Source organism: Ananas comosus, linkage group 4 (genome assembly GCF_001540865.1).
Source record: "Ananas comosus cultivar F153 linkage group 4, ASM154086v1, whole genome shotgun sequence".
Lineage (NCBI taxonomy): Eukaryota > Viridiplantae > Streptophyta > Magnoliopsida > Poales > Bromeliaceae > Ananas > Ananas comosus.
Window position 1 is genome coordinate 3097343 of NC_033624.1, and position 17909 is coordinate 3115251.

Genomic DNA, 17909 nt, shown 5'->3' on the forward strand with positions numbered 1-17909 from the left:
TTGATTATTTTTACCCGTTAGATTATACTATTTAACAAATCATCCACTCAACCTTCGGAGGATTCTAACCGCAAATTTTTCAATTCAAAGCTAAAAAATTAATAACACCAATAATTTGGTGTTATTGATAGTATATATATTCATATATTTATTTTTACCAATAATTTTAAATTTATTAAATTTTTTAAATTGAAAATTAAAATAAAATAGGCGATGGTGATGAGGAGTCCACAATATATATATATTTATATATAGGAAGAGGACAAAGAAAAATTTAGATAATTACTATTTTGTAAAGTAAAATGATTCTATTCTGGTGTCGCACTGCTTCTATACAGTAATAATCGAAAATTAATAGTTTATTATATTTATTCAAATTATTCTATTAATAAAAATTTAATATATGAAAGTATATAAAATTTAATAATTTCGTAAATACGAAGAAGTTAATAGTCCACTGAAGGCTAAAAATAAAAAGCAAAAAAAAGCTAAAATTTAATAATATTGTAATCCAACTAGCTAAAATTAATTTAAATTAAAATCCAGGTGAGCCTTGTTAATTTCTACCACGGGGAAAAAAAAAAAAAATCATTGGACTAGGCTACAAACTTGTAGTAATTTTGTTCGGTCCACGGTGACGTGGCAAATCGATCGTAGTGTAAATAATTACTCATCGGAAACCATACGTGCGAACGCACACGTTTGGGAAAGAGTCGAGGGTTTAAGTAAATCCTCCTCCTCCCTCTTCGTCGAGCTTGTGTTTCGCCGCTCCGAGGCGGCGTCTCGTCACCGCCACAAAACCCTAGACCCCCGATCTCCTCTCCCCCAAACCCTAACCCTCCTCCTCCTCCTCCTTCTCTCCGAGCTCTCTCTCCTCTCTCCAATGGCGGCCGACGTGGTCTTAGAATCTGTTTCCGCCAACCCTTGCTGTGCGGAGGTTTCGCTCTCCGTCTCTCCTGTTTTCTATTTTTCATTTATTTTTCTGGGTTTTTTGGCGTTTTCTAACGTATTTTTATGATTTTTTTTTGCGATTTATCAGGTGGAGAAGAGGTATCAGAAGCTGAAGGAGAAGAGGAATGCTCTCTCGCAAGCTGTGAAGCTCTTGGAGTATCAGATCGATAAGCTTCAAAGTGAGAACCAAAATCTCAAGAAGGGTAAGTATTAGAATCATCAACCATTACTCTATTTATATGTTCATAGATTATTATTGTCATTGTTGTTGTTATTTTTGTTTATTGTAGATTACTCCTCTAATAATGTCTATCTAGAAATTTGCTGTTCCAATAGCACAAACTGCAAATTTTATTTCCATTTTCTTGTGTTTTTTAAGCTTAAGATAAGACTTATGTGATTGAATGCTATGCTGATTAGCTTGTGATATGCCATAATTATCTGCTTCTTGTTATGCTACGGATTTCCACTCTTTCTGTTGCTTAATAGTTTATCCTCTAAGAGTCCCTTCTTTATTATTATTATTTTTTTTGTAATGATGGTTAGCTTGCGAGGAGGAGCGGACGCAAGCTGATCAAGCAAAAGAAGAGAATGAAAAAGAGTCCAGTATAAGAAATAAGATGGAGAAGGAAATTGATGAATTGAAGGCACAAATTGATGAATTGAAAGCACAAAATTCTTCGCTCGCCAGTACTGAAAGATGTAGGAGGGCCGACAAAGATTTGGAGGCAGAAATCAACAAACTAAAAGAGCTTTTGAAGGAAGAGAAAAAACAAAGTGCTTCAGAAAAAAAGAAGGCCACAGAAGAGAAGAAAAAGGCTGCAGAAGCATGGAGGCTACTAAAGATGGAAAAGACTAAGGCTGAAGAAGAAAGAAAACTTGCAGAAAAAGAGAAGAAAATAGCTAACGAATTGAGGGCTACTTTAGAAAACATAAAGAGTGAAGCTAATGAAGTGAGAGAGCAGTTACTTGTCGATATTCGCAGGTTAGAAGAGTCGAATGAAAAGATAGAAAAGGAGCGGGCCAAGTCAGAGAGGTCAAGAGTTGAGGAGTATAGGAAACTTGTGGAAATTGAAAGAAAAAAGGCAAACAAAGAGAAGACCCGTGCAGATGATTTGTGCAAAAAGTTGGAGGTGGAAAAGAAAAGGAATGAAGATTTACAAAATAAAAGAAAAAATGATCTGTCTTCTGGGAGAAAGAGGATGTATAGTGACATGGTTACAGAAAGTGCTGATATAAAGCATCTAAAGGAGAAACTCAAGCGGAAAAAAGAGCAAAAGAAACACTTGACGGAAATGGCAAATCTAGAGAAAGCTAGAAACCATTTGATCAGGCAAGAGCTTCACCTTGTAAAGCAGGATTTTGTGCAGTTGTTGTGCCGGTTCAACATGCTTGACAATTGCCTCACTGGCAGCATTGGAGGTATTGACGACATGGAAAAGGTTTGTGTCCAATTTATTAATAATCCATGCTAACTGAATAAGGATAATATTATTGTTGTGAGAGTAAAGTTGCTGATTTCATTGGCTGATTCTTGTTCCTTATAATTATCAAACATGCAAGATTGCAAGTCTATATTGGATGCTTTTTCCGTTTGCATTCTTCTTCGTCCTTTTGCAATTGCTTGGGCATCTTTTGTGTTTCTTTAGAATATCACATTTCTTAAAGACTGATTGTGTGTGTCAACAACTTATGTGTTACAAGGTCCCTTGTGTGCCTGCATGCTACTGGTCTTTTCTTTAAACATCATTTCTGAAGTAAATGACTAACTACAAATTTAGTCCCTGAAGTTCGGCTTTGCGATAAATTTTGTCCTTGTAGTTCAGATTGACGAAACTGGAATTTGATTGAACTGCAGGGAGTGAGTTGTTAAAAGTGGAACTTCATGGAGGAAACTGGTAACCAACATATAAATTCAGGGACTAAATTGTTGCATTTGGAACTCCAAGGATGGAATTGAATTCCCAGTCAAGCTTCAGGGGCTTTATTAGCTAACCCTAAAATAAACATGTTATACTTTAACTGCAACAAAGAGGATACCTTATATCGCAAAGCATCAAAAATATTTAGTATGCCAGTTTATTGACTTACATATTTTCCTTGAGATCATTCTTAGCTTCTCGGTGAAGACAGATGATTTGCATTGTTTTAGCTGTTGGCGGTTACTAATCACTACTTTACCTTGTCTTGCAGTTTAAAGGAAGCCTTTTGCCTCCTAAGCTGGTAGATGCTCAGTTGATGAAGACATCCCGTACTAGTTCTTTTGGCTGTTCTGGTTCCACAAAAGAACATAATGACCCTCATTTCTCTAGGAGAAGCTGTACGAGACCAATTTCAGGTATTAGATCTGAGTTAGATCCTCCTGTTGGGGGCTCTCTCAAAATCAAGTCACACTGTTCCTATCCCACATCCTTTTCTGATAGAGAATTCATGGGCTCACAGGGAAAAGATGCTTCTCTTGCAACTTCATCTGCAGAAATAGAAAAGAATTCCAATATGAGATCATCCATTGGCAAGTTTTCTTCTGAAGTGCGTAGAACCACCCCGAATCCGATTGTGGTTAGAAGTCATCAAGAAAATGTGAGAATCAACTGCTTGACATCTTCCATTCCTGATGCCAGGGAGCACAAAAATAAAAAAAGGAGGATAGAAAACACTCTGGAATCTATTGTTCGAGCATATTCTAGTGACAATATCTTTCATCTAAAGGTAAGGGACAGAATTTCTGAGTTAAAAGATCTTTTAGCAAAAGGAGATGCTGAGTTCGTGAAAGAACCATCCAATGCTTTGCTTTGCTTTGAGGAGATGATACGTGGTAGGGATTACATGAAGCTACTTGATCTGGATGATGAAGCTGATGAGGAAAGGTATAGAAGAGCAATGGAAGTGCCTCTTTCGCCCACTTTGCCTGAAATCGAGTTGCCTGAAATTGAGAGAATGGATTCCAATCCTACATTTGATGTCATTGATTTAGAAATCAATTCCAATTTATTGAAGGTTGAAAACTGTACATCTCTGATTTGCAATACATTAAGTAATGCGACTCAACTTATTACCAAATCAAATGAAACACTTGCTCCAAGTGTAAGCCACAGAGTTTTTGATCGCGTAGCCAGAAACTTGGAAGGTGGTAAGTAATATCTCAACTTTTCCCGTCATTACTTGACCTTTTTGTTGTAAGATAATTATCTTGACGAGTTTACATATGCAAACTTGTAAAAATTATTCCTGTATTTACATCATTACCAAATTTGAATGTTCATATATGCCCTTTAGAAACCTAATTTCTTACTTATATACTGTTGTACTTTCAAAGATGCCCTTATTCAACAAACCTTATCTAATACAAAACATCTTTCTCCATGAATTGGAGGAATTCCCTACCTAAGATGAGAGTATTTTGGTAAGAAAGCTGCACGTTCGAGGGGTATATGAAATTCAAATTTTATATATGCATTTAGAACCAGCAAGCTGCACGTTCGAGGGGTATATGAAATTCAAATTTTATATATGCATTTAGAACCAGCAATCTTTGTAAGCACTTACTGATGTTATATTTGAAAATGAAACAGAAGAAAACTTCAAAGCTTCAGAATATGGTCAAACTAGTCATCTCCTGGTCTCGGACTGCGGTAGAAAGACAGAAATTACTAAGCAAATGCCTTTACCGAACATCAATTCGCCAGGCGATCAATGCAGGGGCAATAATGGAAATAAGAGAACTCAAGAGTACTTTGTCATGTTCTCAAGCATGAATGAAAGCAACATAAGTAGGATTGCTAGATATTGGGACACAATACATTGTCAAGAATATGCTGCTCCCCAAGAAGTTAATGTTGTTGCTGAAGCAATCCACAAAATAGCGTTGGACAAAGAGCTTCTATCTGAGTAAGTTATTTTCCGGAATTAATTTTTTAGGTTCTTTTTATTTGAATTAATCACTTACTCTTTACTGAATCTTTTTTCTTTTTACGTTAAACCTGTATTCAACGCTCTATCTGAGTGCTCTCTTTCTTGGTTTTAACAGGGAAAAGGCTTCGATCGCATTCTCATTATTACTCCGCAACTTATCTGGGATAGTTAAGTCGAGTTCCAAATGCATCGTGAATGGAGATTTCTCTCTTTGTATTGATTCTTTTGCAAATCAAGTTCATAAAGGTACTTCTACTTTTCATTTTGCGTTGTATTATCTTGTCTTTTCTGTTTAATATCTATTTATGTGAATTTTATGATTTTGCTATTATTTACTTGGTAGATGATTACTCATGGCCCTTCTGCATTCCTAGTTCTTGTAGTTGGTTCACCTTGAACTTCTTCTGGTGGTGGTACTATGCTTTTGGAACTGTTTGCTATTTATTTTTTACTTCTGTTGTTCTATTTGTTGCTTTGGTTCTTGCTGAGTTGACTTTATATTTATAGAAAAATGATCTCTATTAAGGTCTCTATGATGCCATTGGAGTAGATTGCTATATCTTTTCCATCTACCATGGGAAAATCTGGGCAATTGTTAAAGTTTGATCAGGAACTGAAGTGTGGTTAATGATTAACTTTGAGGTGTATATAAGGTGTAGAAACATAAGGCTTACAATGAATATGTATAAAATAGGCATGGGTTCTGCACACAAAACTAGAAATCATGGGTGTAGATATACTGTAATAACTTTAAGCTAGTTTTCAGATACTAATGGACATCATTAAAATTGCAGAACTGTCTAAGGTAGCAAGAAACTGCCTATTTGCCTATTATATATTTCTCTTGTTCTTATTACATCTTTTCTTTTGTCTCTATGAAGATGAACCATCAATGACTGGGACGGATTAATGAAATTCTACAACTCTAAACAAGAAATGTATTCCCTATGACAAAATTATTAGTTTATAATAAGACAATCTATTTGATATTTCCAAATTTACCCTTTTTTTGTTTTACGGGTCAGCAAAAATCAGGAAACAATTACAATAATATCATTTTGTGGTTACCTGCTTAACAAATACAGAAATACTTTGACTACATTCTTGCTTAGATCCTTACTCATTTAAGGTTTGAACTGGCTGAAATATGCTCAATATTTTTCTTTTATATTTTTTGTGTGTGTAGTGATAAACGGCGGCGAAACCCTTTTATTATTTTTGGAAGATGGTCTTTTAGGCGTCCTCATTGACTTACTGGAGGACTTCGTTGTCCACAAAAAAGTTTTCATGTTCTTGGAGGGAGAAAGTGGGCCATTTTCTTCTGCAGCTGCTACATTTGAACAGTTTATTTGTGGGTGCGCTGTATTGGCTTCCATCTGTGCTAGAACTGACCAAATCAGTCTGGTTTTAGAACTTTCCTACAAAATTCTTCGTGCTGATAGAAGTTATGTTTCTTGGACTTTGCTGGGCCTCCATGTTTTTGCTTCTATATGCGGGGAGAAATTTCTAATTTTGGACAACTATGACTTTCTCATTACTGCAATAAAGCTGGTGGTTTCTCGGCTAGAGGGCAGGGACAAGTCTTTATCTGCTAGTCCTTTGGGTTTTGAGTCAACTTCAGCAACCTTCATGCCTTGTCAGAAGTGCCCCTTTTTTACTGGTTCAGATTGTGTAAGTAACTTTATGTGCTTGCTTCTGGACAAGCTACAAGATTGTGCGGCTGGTTCAAGCCCATCTTCATTTTATCAAGTTGCAGAATGCCCCATGATAGGTGGAGATGTGAATTGTGCAAGTGAAGAAAAGGGTATGAAGTTTGACTGTGGTGAGGATTGCTATTTACTCGAGTATGGAAACCTTGATGCTAGTTCAACTGACTCTTTATCTGAGAGGAACATTTGCTACCTCATGGATATAGTTTCTTTGGTTGAGCTTGTTGGGTTCCACATGGTATGGACTTTTGTTGCAGCTGATGTTTTTTTTTTTTTTTTTTTAAAGTATTTTTTAAAAAAACTTTCCTGTTATGCTTATTACTTGAATATTAATTATACATGTCTGTTTATGGAACATTCCTAGTTATAAGTCTTTATCTGTTATCGCATGTATCTGATGATCAAATTGTTTGTTTCTGCAATTAGGGTTGGGATTGGACGTACAAAGAAGTTGTGGTCCGCGTTTTGAAGATTTTGGACTCATGCAGATCTGAGGCCCCTTCAGCTGCTCTTTTTGTGCTGGTTGGTCAGCTGGGAAGGTATTCTCCCTCTTAACCTTGTATGCTTTGTTTCTTTATCGGCGCATATCTGTTAGTTCCACATTATAATGTAAGCTATGGTGCTAAAATCTATTGAAATGGTTTTTACTTGGTTAACGTGTACAATTCCTATTTGAATAATATTCCCCCAACCTCTCTGCCCGCTCCCTCCCTCCCTCCCTCCCCAACCCCCCTTCCCCCACCCAACCCCAACAAAAAAATAAAAATAAAAAATAAAAGGATTAAGAGAAATATGTAATGGGCTACTAACTGGGGCTACATATTCCATGCTTCTATTTTCATTCTTTTGTTGCTTAAATGGGGCTACTAACTCGCCATGTTGAGACTCAGATCAAGGCCCATTAACAGAGCCAATTGTCTTGATATTTTGCTTTTGCCGAATTGATGAGCTTTGTAAGCAGGCGGGCAATTTTTTTTTTCCACCCCTTTTGTACAATATCTAACATTTGCTACAGTGAGTAAAAGTCGTCTACATAATAATGCATAAGTTTTTTGGCATTTTCTTCATCAGTTTATACTGCAACAGATGACTTGCCATATCGAACTTGACTTCTTATCTATATTCTAATCTCAGTATGATCTATGCTTATTTTGCTAGGTTTGGTATTGATGAGCGTGGTTTCGAGCAGAGTGAAGTTGTTGAACTTAGAGAGAAATTGTCACTCTTTACGGAATCTCCTGCTAATGAGAAAAAGAGCTTCCCTATTCAGATATCAGCTATCAGTGCATTGCTTAATCTTCTTCCATTCACATTCAAAGAAATCATCGACGGGGATCATAAATCACCATTGGATAAAAGCCAGTACAGTCTTTCTTTACAAATACAAAATTGGTTCGCCAAACTAAGCAAAGAGCAAAAAGCCGTATCACAGAGTCTTTTCACTTGAATTTATCTATTCAAGCATCGATTATCATGTTTCTCGTATTAACAAAAAAGGTTATATTGAGCTTCTGCACCAAATGACTATACTTCGGCGGGAATGATAGTGATGAGTGGACACGCAGTTGCAATCGAGGATTTGATCCCTTGGGGGCTTATTTGATTGGGATGTCCGATAAAGTTTCTTCATTCACAGATTATATCGCATCAGGGAATCATCCTGCAATTTATTTTTTCATGGTCTTGGGCTATACCTTGCAAATGCAGTTTCTGTCTGCCTTTGTGGATTCCGTGAGCTCATGAGCTTTGAGGTAGGAATATATTATCCATATGTAGATTGTCAAGAAGGTAAATGAGATGGTTCGGCTGATCCGAATCTTTGTTGTCGTCGCGGAAGATCTTTTCCTGTATTGTTGTATTTCTTGATGAATTGAGATGTTGATTTGTAGTTTTCTCCTGTAATTTTGGTATTCGCAGGAGAATCTAATCTGCCAAGCGTTTTCGCTCTGTACATGCCGGGATTATTATTATTTTCTCTATTTTTTTTGTTTTTCTGGAGCAAACCAGCGTACTTTAATTTCATAAAATAAGATGATGTTTATGGCATGTATGCGGTCGGATAAACTCTTTATTTACTTCTCAGGTTGAATGTGTTCCTGGGCAAGAACTGCCTAGCAAATAGATTACTTATGTGTAGAAGACACTTTTTATTGAGGGCCATAATATTAACAAAGGAATTTTAGCTTAATTTAAGTAGATTGTCTTTTGTAATGTTAAGTTTAGTAATTTAACATCACACCAGGACGTTCCCTTTGTTCATATGGTCCACTATCGACCATTCGACCCTCTCATGTTCTACTAGTTATTTGACTATTGATAAAGGAAGAAATTACACGTGTCAACATTCTCAAACGCTGCCTCTCTCGGATTAAAATTACACGAGTCAAGTTTCCCATTAAGGCCGGGGACAAATTCAAAACATAAAAAAAAAGGGAAAACTTAAAAAACCCCATGTGGTTTTGCACTTTTTTATTTTAGTACCCTATGGTTTAAAGTGTATCAAGTTAGTACCCTATAGTTTCGCACTTTCTCACTTTAGTACCATGTGCTTTAAAGTATATTAAGTTAGTACTCTATGATTTTATTTTTGTATCGAGTTAGTATTCTATGATTTTATTTTTATATCAAGTTAGTACCCTATAGTTTTATTTTTCTCTTAATGAAATATTAAACCACATGGTACTAAAGTGAGAAAGTGCGAAACCACGGGATACTAACTTGATACATTTTAAACCACAAGATACTAAAGTGAGAAAATGCGAAACTACATGGTACTAACTTGATATACTTTAAACCATATGGTACTAAAGTGAAAAAGAGTGAAACCACATTACCACAATTGAGATATTTGAAGTTTTCTCAAGAAAAATGTATAATATATAATATATAAGAAGTTTCTTTTGGGTTAGTAATTTGCACTACACGAATTAATATACGTGACCCGGGTTCGCGTGAAATTTGTGCAAAAACGCGGAATTCGATCGCGATGGGACTCGAACCCACAATCTCCCGCTCCGGAGGCGAGCGCCTTATCCATTAGGCCACGCGATCGCAGTACATATTCTAAATTGTTATTAATTACCTAATCATTTTCATTCTTTTAACTTCCTTTCAGGTCTCTTTGGCTGAGCCCTTGGTGGTAAAGAAAAGATCTTTTGAGGGTCAGTTTGTAAATTTTTTAAGGTAAAAAGAGCTCAAATCTTTAGATCTTCGGACTTATTGTTATAGTGCTAAAATTTATCAAGCATATACCAAAGTAAATTACTTCACAAGAAAATTATAAGGTGTCCAAACAAGCTCGGATTATGAGAACTAATGAGAATAACACATACTTACTGAGCTTTAATCTTCCGATTCTCAAAAATTAATAGATGAATAAATAAATAAAATAGTAAAAAATTTTAAAAAAAGGGTTCTAATTTCCTTTAGTAACATCTCTCCAGTTGCATAGCTTTTTGTTAGTTTTGTCGCACACAATAGCATTAAGATTTCGGAGGCCTTGGAGCAAAGCTACTTATAGGTTTGAATAAGTGTGAATTGAAATGACGCATCATATATAGTCACAATAAAATCGTACTTTTTAAATTAAATCATATTCTACAGCAGAACCAAATATACTACATAAGCCGGATCAAACCTAAAGCCTCAAGTGCTCAAGCTCTTATCAACATTCTACATTTCAGTGTCTCCAAATTGTAATGCTTCGGCACTTTTAATTTGTACTATATGGACAAAATATTAGGTAAAAATGTATATAATTATCTAATATAAGTACTATTTCGATTCGACTATTCAACCTTTCAAAATTTTAATTATTCTACAGTAATTCTTCAATTTATTTGATTTGAGTAAGTTAATGGCACTTTGACTATAAAAATTGAATACATTATTTATTATTACAAATTTAGTTAGTATATTTTATATATTTCTTACAACTATAAATTTATTAAAATAATTAGATTAAAATTTAAAATTAAAGTGACGCTGACTAACTCAAATCAAATAAATTAAAAAAATTAGACTGTAAAATTATAGTTTTAAAAAATTAAATAGTTAACTTAAAATAATTTATAATTTATATCAGTTGTGTATGTTTTTATCAAAACACTATATAAAAAGTTGATAATCGACCATAGCGCGTAGGGAATGTCTTCGTGTGATGTGATGTAGGTCATTTTGTCACCCCCTCCACACCTGCTTTTCTAATCCACAGCTGGAGTTGTGTTTGTCTCCCGCGAGGCCACGAGACCGACCGTTCTTAGGGCATGTTTGGTTCATCTATTTTAAACTATAAAATTGAAATGGAATTTATTGATTCCGATAATTGCTGTTTGTTTTATAGGAATCGAATTACGATTTCCATTCCACTCCGGAATGGGAATGGCCAAATTCATTTATAATCTAATCCAACTTTGAATTCCGAATTGGCTCATTCCAAAATATACTATTCAAAATACTTTTTCATCAACACCTACCTCCTCTCCCTTCATCAGTTTTCTCTCTCTTAATTAAAATCCTCTTTCAAAAATTTTAAATTTTCATTCCAATTTCCATTCCAATAATGAACGAAACATTTTTGGATGATTCGTCATTTCATTTTCCATTCCAAAGCAATTCAATTCCATTTCCCACTCCTATTCCAATCATGAACCAAACATGCCATTAGAGTAAGTGGCAAAAGATTTGATGGTTGGTATCTGAGATCCCAAATTCGAAACCTAGTTGATTCACATTTCCAGCTAAGTTTATTTCTAAATGAAATAAACTAAGCGGGTAGCATGCTACCTATCTCTTAAAAAAATATATATATATTAAAAAAATGTGCTGATACAAAGAGCGTATTTATAATACTTAAGGACTCAGTCATAGCACTCGCGGGTTTCGACCTGGCTCAACCCATCTAGATATGGAATTTATTGTTGGGCCTTTTGCCGTTAGACCTCTTATGGACCGCAGCCCCACTTAACTTATTAGCCTCACTAAACTCAATTTATTAGTCTTTTGGGCTTATTATCACGCGGCAGAAAGTTAGACCTATTTTAGCCCAATAATAAATAGTCAATATTTTTTTGCCACAAATATTTCACATAGAAACAATATTATTCAGTTATACATTTTTATCTTAAATAAAAGTATAAGATGCTTCGCAATTTTTTTTTTTTTATTTTTTATTTTTTATTTTTTATTTTTNTTAACTTATTAGCCTCACTAAACTCAATTTATTAGTCTTTTGGGCTTATTATCACGCTGCAGAAAGTTAGACTTATTTTAGCCCAATAATAAATAGTCTTTTTTGCTGTAACAATTATTTTATATAAGAATAATTTTGTCTAATCATATATTTTTATTTTACAAATGAAAATTTTGTTTCGCATTATTTGAGCTTTGAAGTCATTATATTGCCAATAATATAATAATCTCTACAAATCTTATGTTAAGGGCCCATTAACCCATGTTTTTCCCAACACTGCAGAACAAGCCCAGTAGACCACAGCCTCATCCTCCCACTTTTAGGGGGACAAACCCATTTACCGTTTTTGTCTTGTTCGTTGACCTTTTGGCTCAGGACTATCTTAAGTCAACCAACATAACATGATCTACTATTTTTGTTCAACTCAGATTAAAGTCCTACGTTACCACACGTCGCATGCTTTTTAATTAGCTTATTGGCAGGTTAAATGAGATCTGCGGCACTCCAATAGTCAATTATCGAATGATAATAAGATTTGAGAGCTGTAAAAAAAAATTAATGATTAGCATATTATCAGAGACATGTCTTGTTCTAACATTTCAGGTCTATAGTTTGAGATACTAGGTAATTCGACTAAGTTGAATTAGATCCTGACTCCTGAGTAGAGATAACAATTGCCATTTTGCGACTACTTGATGTCTAGGCATGAACTTGAACTTTCATAATTACAATTTTTCATGTTTACATATGATAGATTTTTAACTCGCTAGGTGGTACAAGTCCAAGAGACTTCCTAAGCCAAACTTCTTTTTTTTTTTTTTTTTCCTTTGTAAGAAATGCTACATCTTATCCAGATGCTTAAACAATCTAGTTTGATGTTTAGCATTAAAAAGAAAATACAAAAGTAATAAGACTGATGTGAAAAAAAAAAAAATTTCTTTGATGGGAAAAAAATGCATGATTTAGCTCTACATACTACTCACTTCATTCATTTGCTTTTAAAACCAAACTTACTTAAAAATGTAAAATAATTAAATTTTTTGAAATTTTGGATATCAATCATTAAGACTTTTGACACTTGAACTAGGAGACAAACTATTTCCTGTCCCCTTACGGATCTCCGAAAGGAAACGGAGGAACTGCTTTTTCCACAAGCTGAGTACTATAAAATGTCATTCCTTACAAAACTCTCTCTTCATCTCACATTCAATCAAATCAACCAAAGTTGAACATGTCTAATATAGAGACAGAAGCACCAGCAATACCTACGTCGGCAGCCGCCGACGCCGCTGTGTCGATGGAGGCCGAGGACGGGCGCGATGTTCAAAGTCGCAATCTCCATATCCACGATAGCTTCCTGCGGCATTCTCTGCTCTCCGACCATCGGACATGGCGGCGGTAGCAGCGTACCGAGGTCGACGACGTCGCGTTACAAATTCTTCGCGGTGTTTTATGCGGTCGCGATGCTCGCAGCATTCACTCTTGGGTTTCTTCTTCTGGTGCTCTCGGTGCCGGTTGGGCCCCAGCAGAGGGCCGCGGCCGCCACCGCCGCAAGGAAGCTGATCATGTGGGTTAGTCTATGGATGGTTTATGTTGCTGTGGTCGCTGAAACTTTTGTAGCATTGGTGGAAAGCTTAGAAACTTGAGAAGTAGCACACATGAGGTATGCTGGATATGTATAGGAGAAGTATTGGAGGTATAATTGGGAATGGGGAGTGCATGGTAAGCAAGATGTCAGGACTCAAAAATTTTTTCCGAGATTTTTCTTTTCAATCACTCAAACTTCAAAATGGATATCTGTCGGAGGTTCTGCCTGAATCTTCTAGAAGCTTCTATGTGGATCTCGAGACTGATGGCGCAGGAACCAAAAAATCTCTTAGAGTTTCTATATTTCTAAAAGACTTATTTATTAGGACTCTTGGGAGCTCGTAACCTCTCCTTTTGGCTTATAGTTTTGTGCCACTTGGTATCTTTCTATTTGTTTTATAGGCGGCTAGTGGCTTTTAAATAGTTGTGACCTCCACCCTAAACTCAGAATCCTTATTTGTATTCTCTCTACTTCAAAGTAATAAAAGGACTTTTTTCATATTTCTCTTGTATTTAGTCTAGGACGAGTGAGGTCCTAACTTAGCAAGCAGAAAAGCAGGCTTGTCCATTTTCGAGCAGGAAGGCGGGCGCCGCACGGACTTTGCGAACAAAGCCGTTAATTCCGTGACAAAGAGGATTGGAGATGTATCATAAAAATGTTAAGTAAGATGATTATAACATAGAAAAAGGTAAAATCTTAGTTAGTTAGGCCATTTGACCAGTTCAAAAATTATACGTGTTAGACACTCATAATATATGCTTTGTTCATATCGGATGAAAAAGTAATTCTAATTAGAATATATGAGGCCTGGCACGCTAGTTAAAATAACTGAATGTAAGTATTTTGGATAGGTGGTTTGGGCCTAACGAATTATTATTACTAGCAGATCGGACTGTTATAATTAGTACCAAAGCCGAATACCAGTTGCTAATAATAATTAAGCTCATATGGTGTTATTATTGCTAAGCGGGCAACAAATTGCAAAAATATATGCTTTACAAGCAGTTTAGTTATTTCATATTTTCAACTAAGTTATTTTGTGATAAAATAAATAAATAAATAATGAAAATATGTGCTTTACAAACAGTCTAGTTATTTTATATTTTCAACTAAATTATTTTCTAATAAAATAAATAAATAAATAAAGAAAAAGGATAGCATGTTAGATAGCATGTTACCGTTCTCTCTTTAAAAAAAAAATTGCAAATTATCTAAGACTCATATTCCTAATTTAATTCTAGACCAAATAAAGCACTTGGATTGGACTGGGCTGCGAGAATGCATACTGTGCCACCATAAATTTTAAAAATTAAATAGTCATATTTTATCTAAATTNATATATATATATATATCGATCCGACCATATGATAGGCTATCGTGCCTCCGAGGCCATCGTGCCTCCGGAGGCACGATGGTTCAACAAAAGTTACTACGCCGAAAGTTTAGCTGCTAGCCGAGGCAATCTGAACTAGATGTGATAACTTTCATAAACCTTTGATTTAAAGTATTAAAAAGCTGTAGTAAACCGATCACTAGTTTCCCGGAGTTTTAACTGTTAATATATATATATATATATATATATATAGGGTCCGGCTACTATACTATTATGAGTACGATCGCTCTCGTACTCATAAATCGTCTTCGATGATAGAGCTTTCGAATCAATGATTCATACCGTTAAACATTATTTACGGTATTTAAAATTTCTAGAAATCAAATTTTATAATTTTTTGAAATCATTTATCTTACAATTAAGAGGTCACAAATTTAACAATTTTTAATGGCCGGTATGGGATACTTGCTAGTTTAATGGTGTAAAAGAATCGAAATTTGTTGAATTTTTGATAGAAAATTCTATTCACTACCTAGATAAAAATCAATAACTTCGATCTTGAGTTGAAGGATCCGATCATCCATTCTAAGTCGTTCGATTTTGACCGTTCATTTTATGCCCGCTTGATGGACTTTATTATGATTTCGAAAATTTACGAAATTTATTTTCTAGAAGTTTCAAATATTCTAGATCATATTTAATGGAGTGGATCGTCGATTCGGAAGCTCCATCATTGAAAATAACTTATGAGTACTAGGATTCCAATACTCATAATAGTATAGTAGCCATGGCCTATATAAGTATATATATATAAAGCAAGGCTACTGTGCTATTAGGAGCACAGTAGGCCTTATGCTCCTAACTTTCTAACCACCCATCAAATTTGATGGATGGTTAGAATAAGATAAGGAATTAGAGATATTGGGAAGAGATAAATGTATACTTGAAATAACTAGGAACGTAAAAGGGGTATTTTTAATATTAACTTTCTAAGAGGAATAAATTAGAAAATCGAAAACTTTTCAGCAGTATAAAGGCAATTGCCCCTATTTAATATAAAATGATTTAAAATTTTAATTTGAATCCTTGCTCTTCCGAAATAAAATTTTAGTATCCTCTTTTTATTAATCAGCTAAAAGATGATAAGATTAAAAAAAATTGTTTTAAAAAAAAAGCTAAATTGATAATTTTTATTTTAAATAAGATTAAAGTATAGAATTCAGTCACAAAGTTCATCCAAACATGCCCTAATTCATAGGGCACCGACATTTCTCAAGTCATTGTCCAAATTTCCATCTGCCGTCGTCTGAAGTGTTGATTTGTAACAACTTAGATAAAATTCGTAGAACTAACTTAAAACTTTGAACGACTTGGAAACAATTATGTGAATTGAAAATTTTCCTTGCGTGATCTCTTCATCTGCCCTCTATTGCATTTAACAAATTATCTTTTCTGAGAAAAAGACTGTAGGTTGTTGGCATCATTCACTGAGCCCTTATTTGGGTGTTTTTTTTTACAAGAAAGGTAGTATGTTACCCGTTTCGTTTATTTTATTTAGAAATAAACTTCACTTATTTTGGTGTCAAAATAACTTATTTGGTATGGAACTTTTTCGGTATGATTGTAGTTTAATTTTTTGTTTCTTAATTTACAAGTTTTGCTCTCCCTGAAAGAATAATTTGAAAACCGAATATAATATTCTATTTTAAATATTTGATTGTATTTTTTATCTATCAAATAAAATTTTTTTGAAAAAAATTAAGAAAACAAATGGATATTCGTTCACTAATTAAAGAGGGCTTAAATGCTATGAATTTTGCAAATATCAGTGTGGCAACTAGGTATTCCATTCTAAATATTTTATTATATTTTATATCTATTAAATGAATAAAATTTTTAAACAAATTAAAAAATTATTATTTATACATTATCCAACAAGAATATCGTGAGAAATTAAACACCCATCATTATCTTACAAAGAATTTTTTTTTTTTTTTTTGAGATATAGATAGCACGCTACCCGTTTCGTTTATTTTATTTAAAAATAAACTTAGTTAGAAAAGTAAATCAACTAGAATTCGAACTTGAGTTTCAAATACCAACCATCAAGTCTTTTGCCACTTGCTATGGAAAAGATTGGTTTTCAAAGGATATATATTGACATGGCCATTTATCACACACAGTTTTGTACAGTAATATAATCGAGGGTAGAGCTGAGGGGAGAACAAAGCAAAGTACGTAGTTGTTTATTTATGCTTTCAATACACGAAAAAAAAAAAAAAAAGAAAAAAAAAGAGAAAGTAGTACACACCAAAAGTGGCAAAATAAAGTAGCACATCATATACCTGGGACAAGACAAGTACCCAAATAAAAGACACGCACGAAGCCCCTGCACCCATGCACAGCCATGGACGTGCGTTCACGCGTGATTAACGTTTGCTTTCGAATTGAGGACGGAGTAAGCCTTCGCCGCCACAGCTAACAGCGGGACCAAGAACACGACGGCCACCGCCGTGCGCTCGGCGAATGCCACAGCACTCGGCCGAGGGAGGCGGAGGCGGAGGAGGAGGAGGAGTATGGCGAGGAAGAGGAGAATGGCGAGGAAGAGGGCGGCGTAGGCGACGGAGAGTGCGCCGGGAAGGGAATTTGCTATTGGGCAGTAGGTGGTGGACCCCACGATCACCGTCTCCGTTATCGCCCCCATCACGACTTTAACGGCGTTGGATCCGTCGGCGGCGGCTCCCCCTCCTCCTTCCGCTTCTGCAGCAACTTGATCACCTTCCCCTCCTCCTTCCACTACTACTACAACTTCACCTCCCCCTCCTCCTTGTTCCTCTGCTCCTACAACTCCACCACCCTCTCCTCCTATTACATTCATCGTCGCTCACCTTGTTAACGAAATGTGTACGTACCTGAACCAATATAATCTACATGCCCAGCCCTTCTTCGTCCTGTATACACTCGTAAAGGTTACTGTGATAGCCCAGCCCAAACGAATTTATGATGGTTGGGTCAGGGGGTGTGCTGCGTCAAAGAGGAGTGATCAAAAGTTAGTGTGAATGGCCGCACGGAGGGATTTGGTCAGTTGATATAATAAATACACTCGTAAAAGTTACTGTCAATTGCACTACGGAGCGATATTATGCATGGTAACTGGATTTTTGTTTTCCCGCGACCAAAAGCGGAACAGGATTTTGGGGGCTATTTTGTTTTCACAATAATTTT

The 17909-nt window shown here is 35.3% G+C and overlaps 1 protein-coding gene and 1 non-coding gene across 3 annotated transcripts; one reads left to right on the forward strand and one right to left on the reverse strand.

Moving 5' to 3' along the window:
* On the forward strand, positions 702-8618 carry LOC109708947. Of its 2 annotated transcripts, XM_020230913.1 has the most exons (10): positions 702-937; positions 1040-1154; positions 1498-2393; positions 3145-3289; positions 3428-4081; positions 4524-4839; positions 4979-5109; positions 6050-6810; positions 6999-7111; positions 7731-8618. In XM_020230913.1, the coding sequence occupies exons 1-10, from the start codon at positions 884-886 to the stop codon at positions 8017-8019; spliced, it is 3474 nt and encodes a 1157-aa protein (XP_020086502.1). In that variant the 5' UTR covers positions 702-883; the 3' UTR covers positions 8020-8618. The 2 variants fall into 2 exon arrangements, with proteins under 2 accessions (XP_020086502.1, XP_020086501.1); XM_020230912.1 differs by having other exon boundaries at positions 3145-4081.
* Positions 9551-9623, reverse strand: TRNAR-CCG. Its single transcript has one exon. It is a non-coding gene; the product is annotated as a tRNA-Arg (tRNA).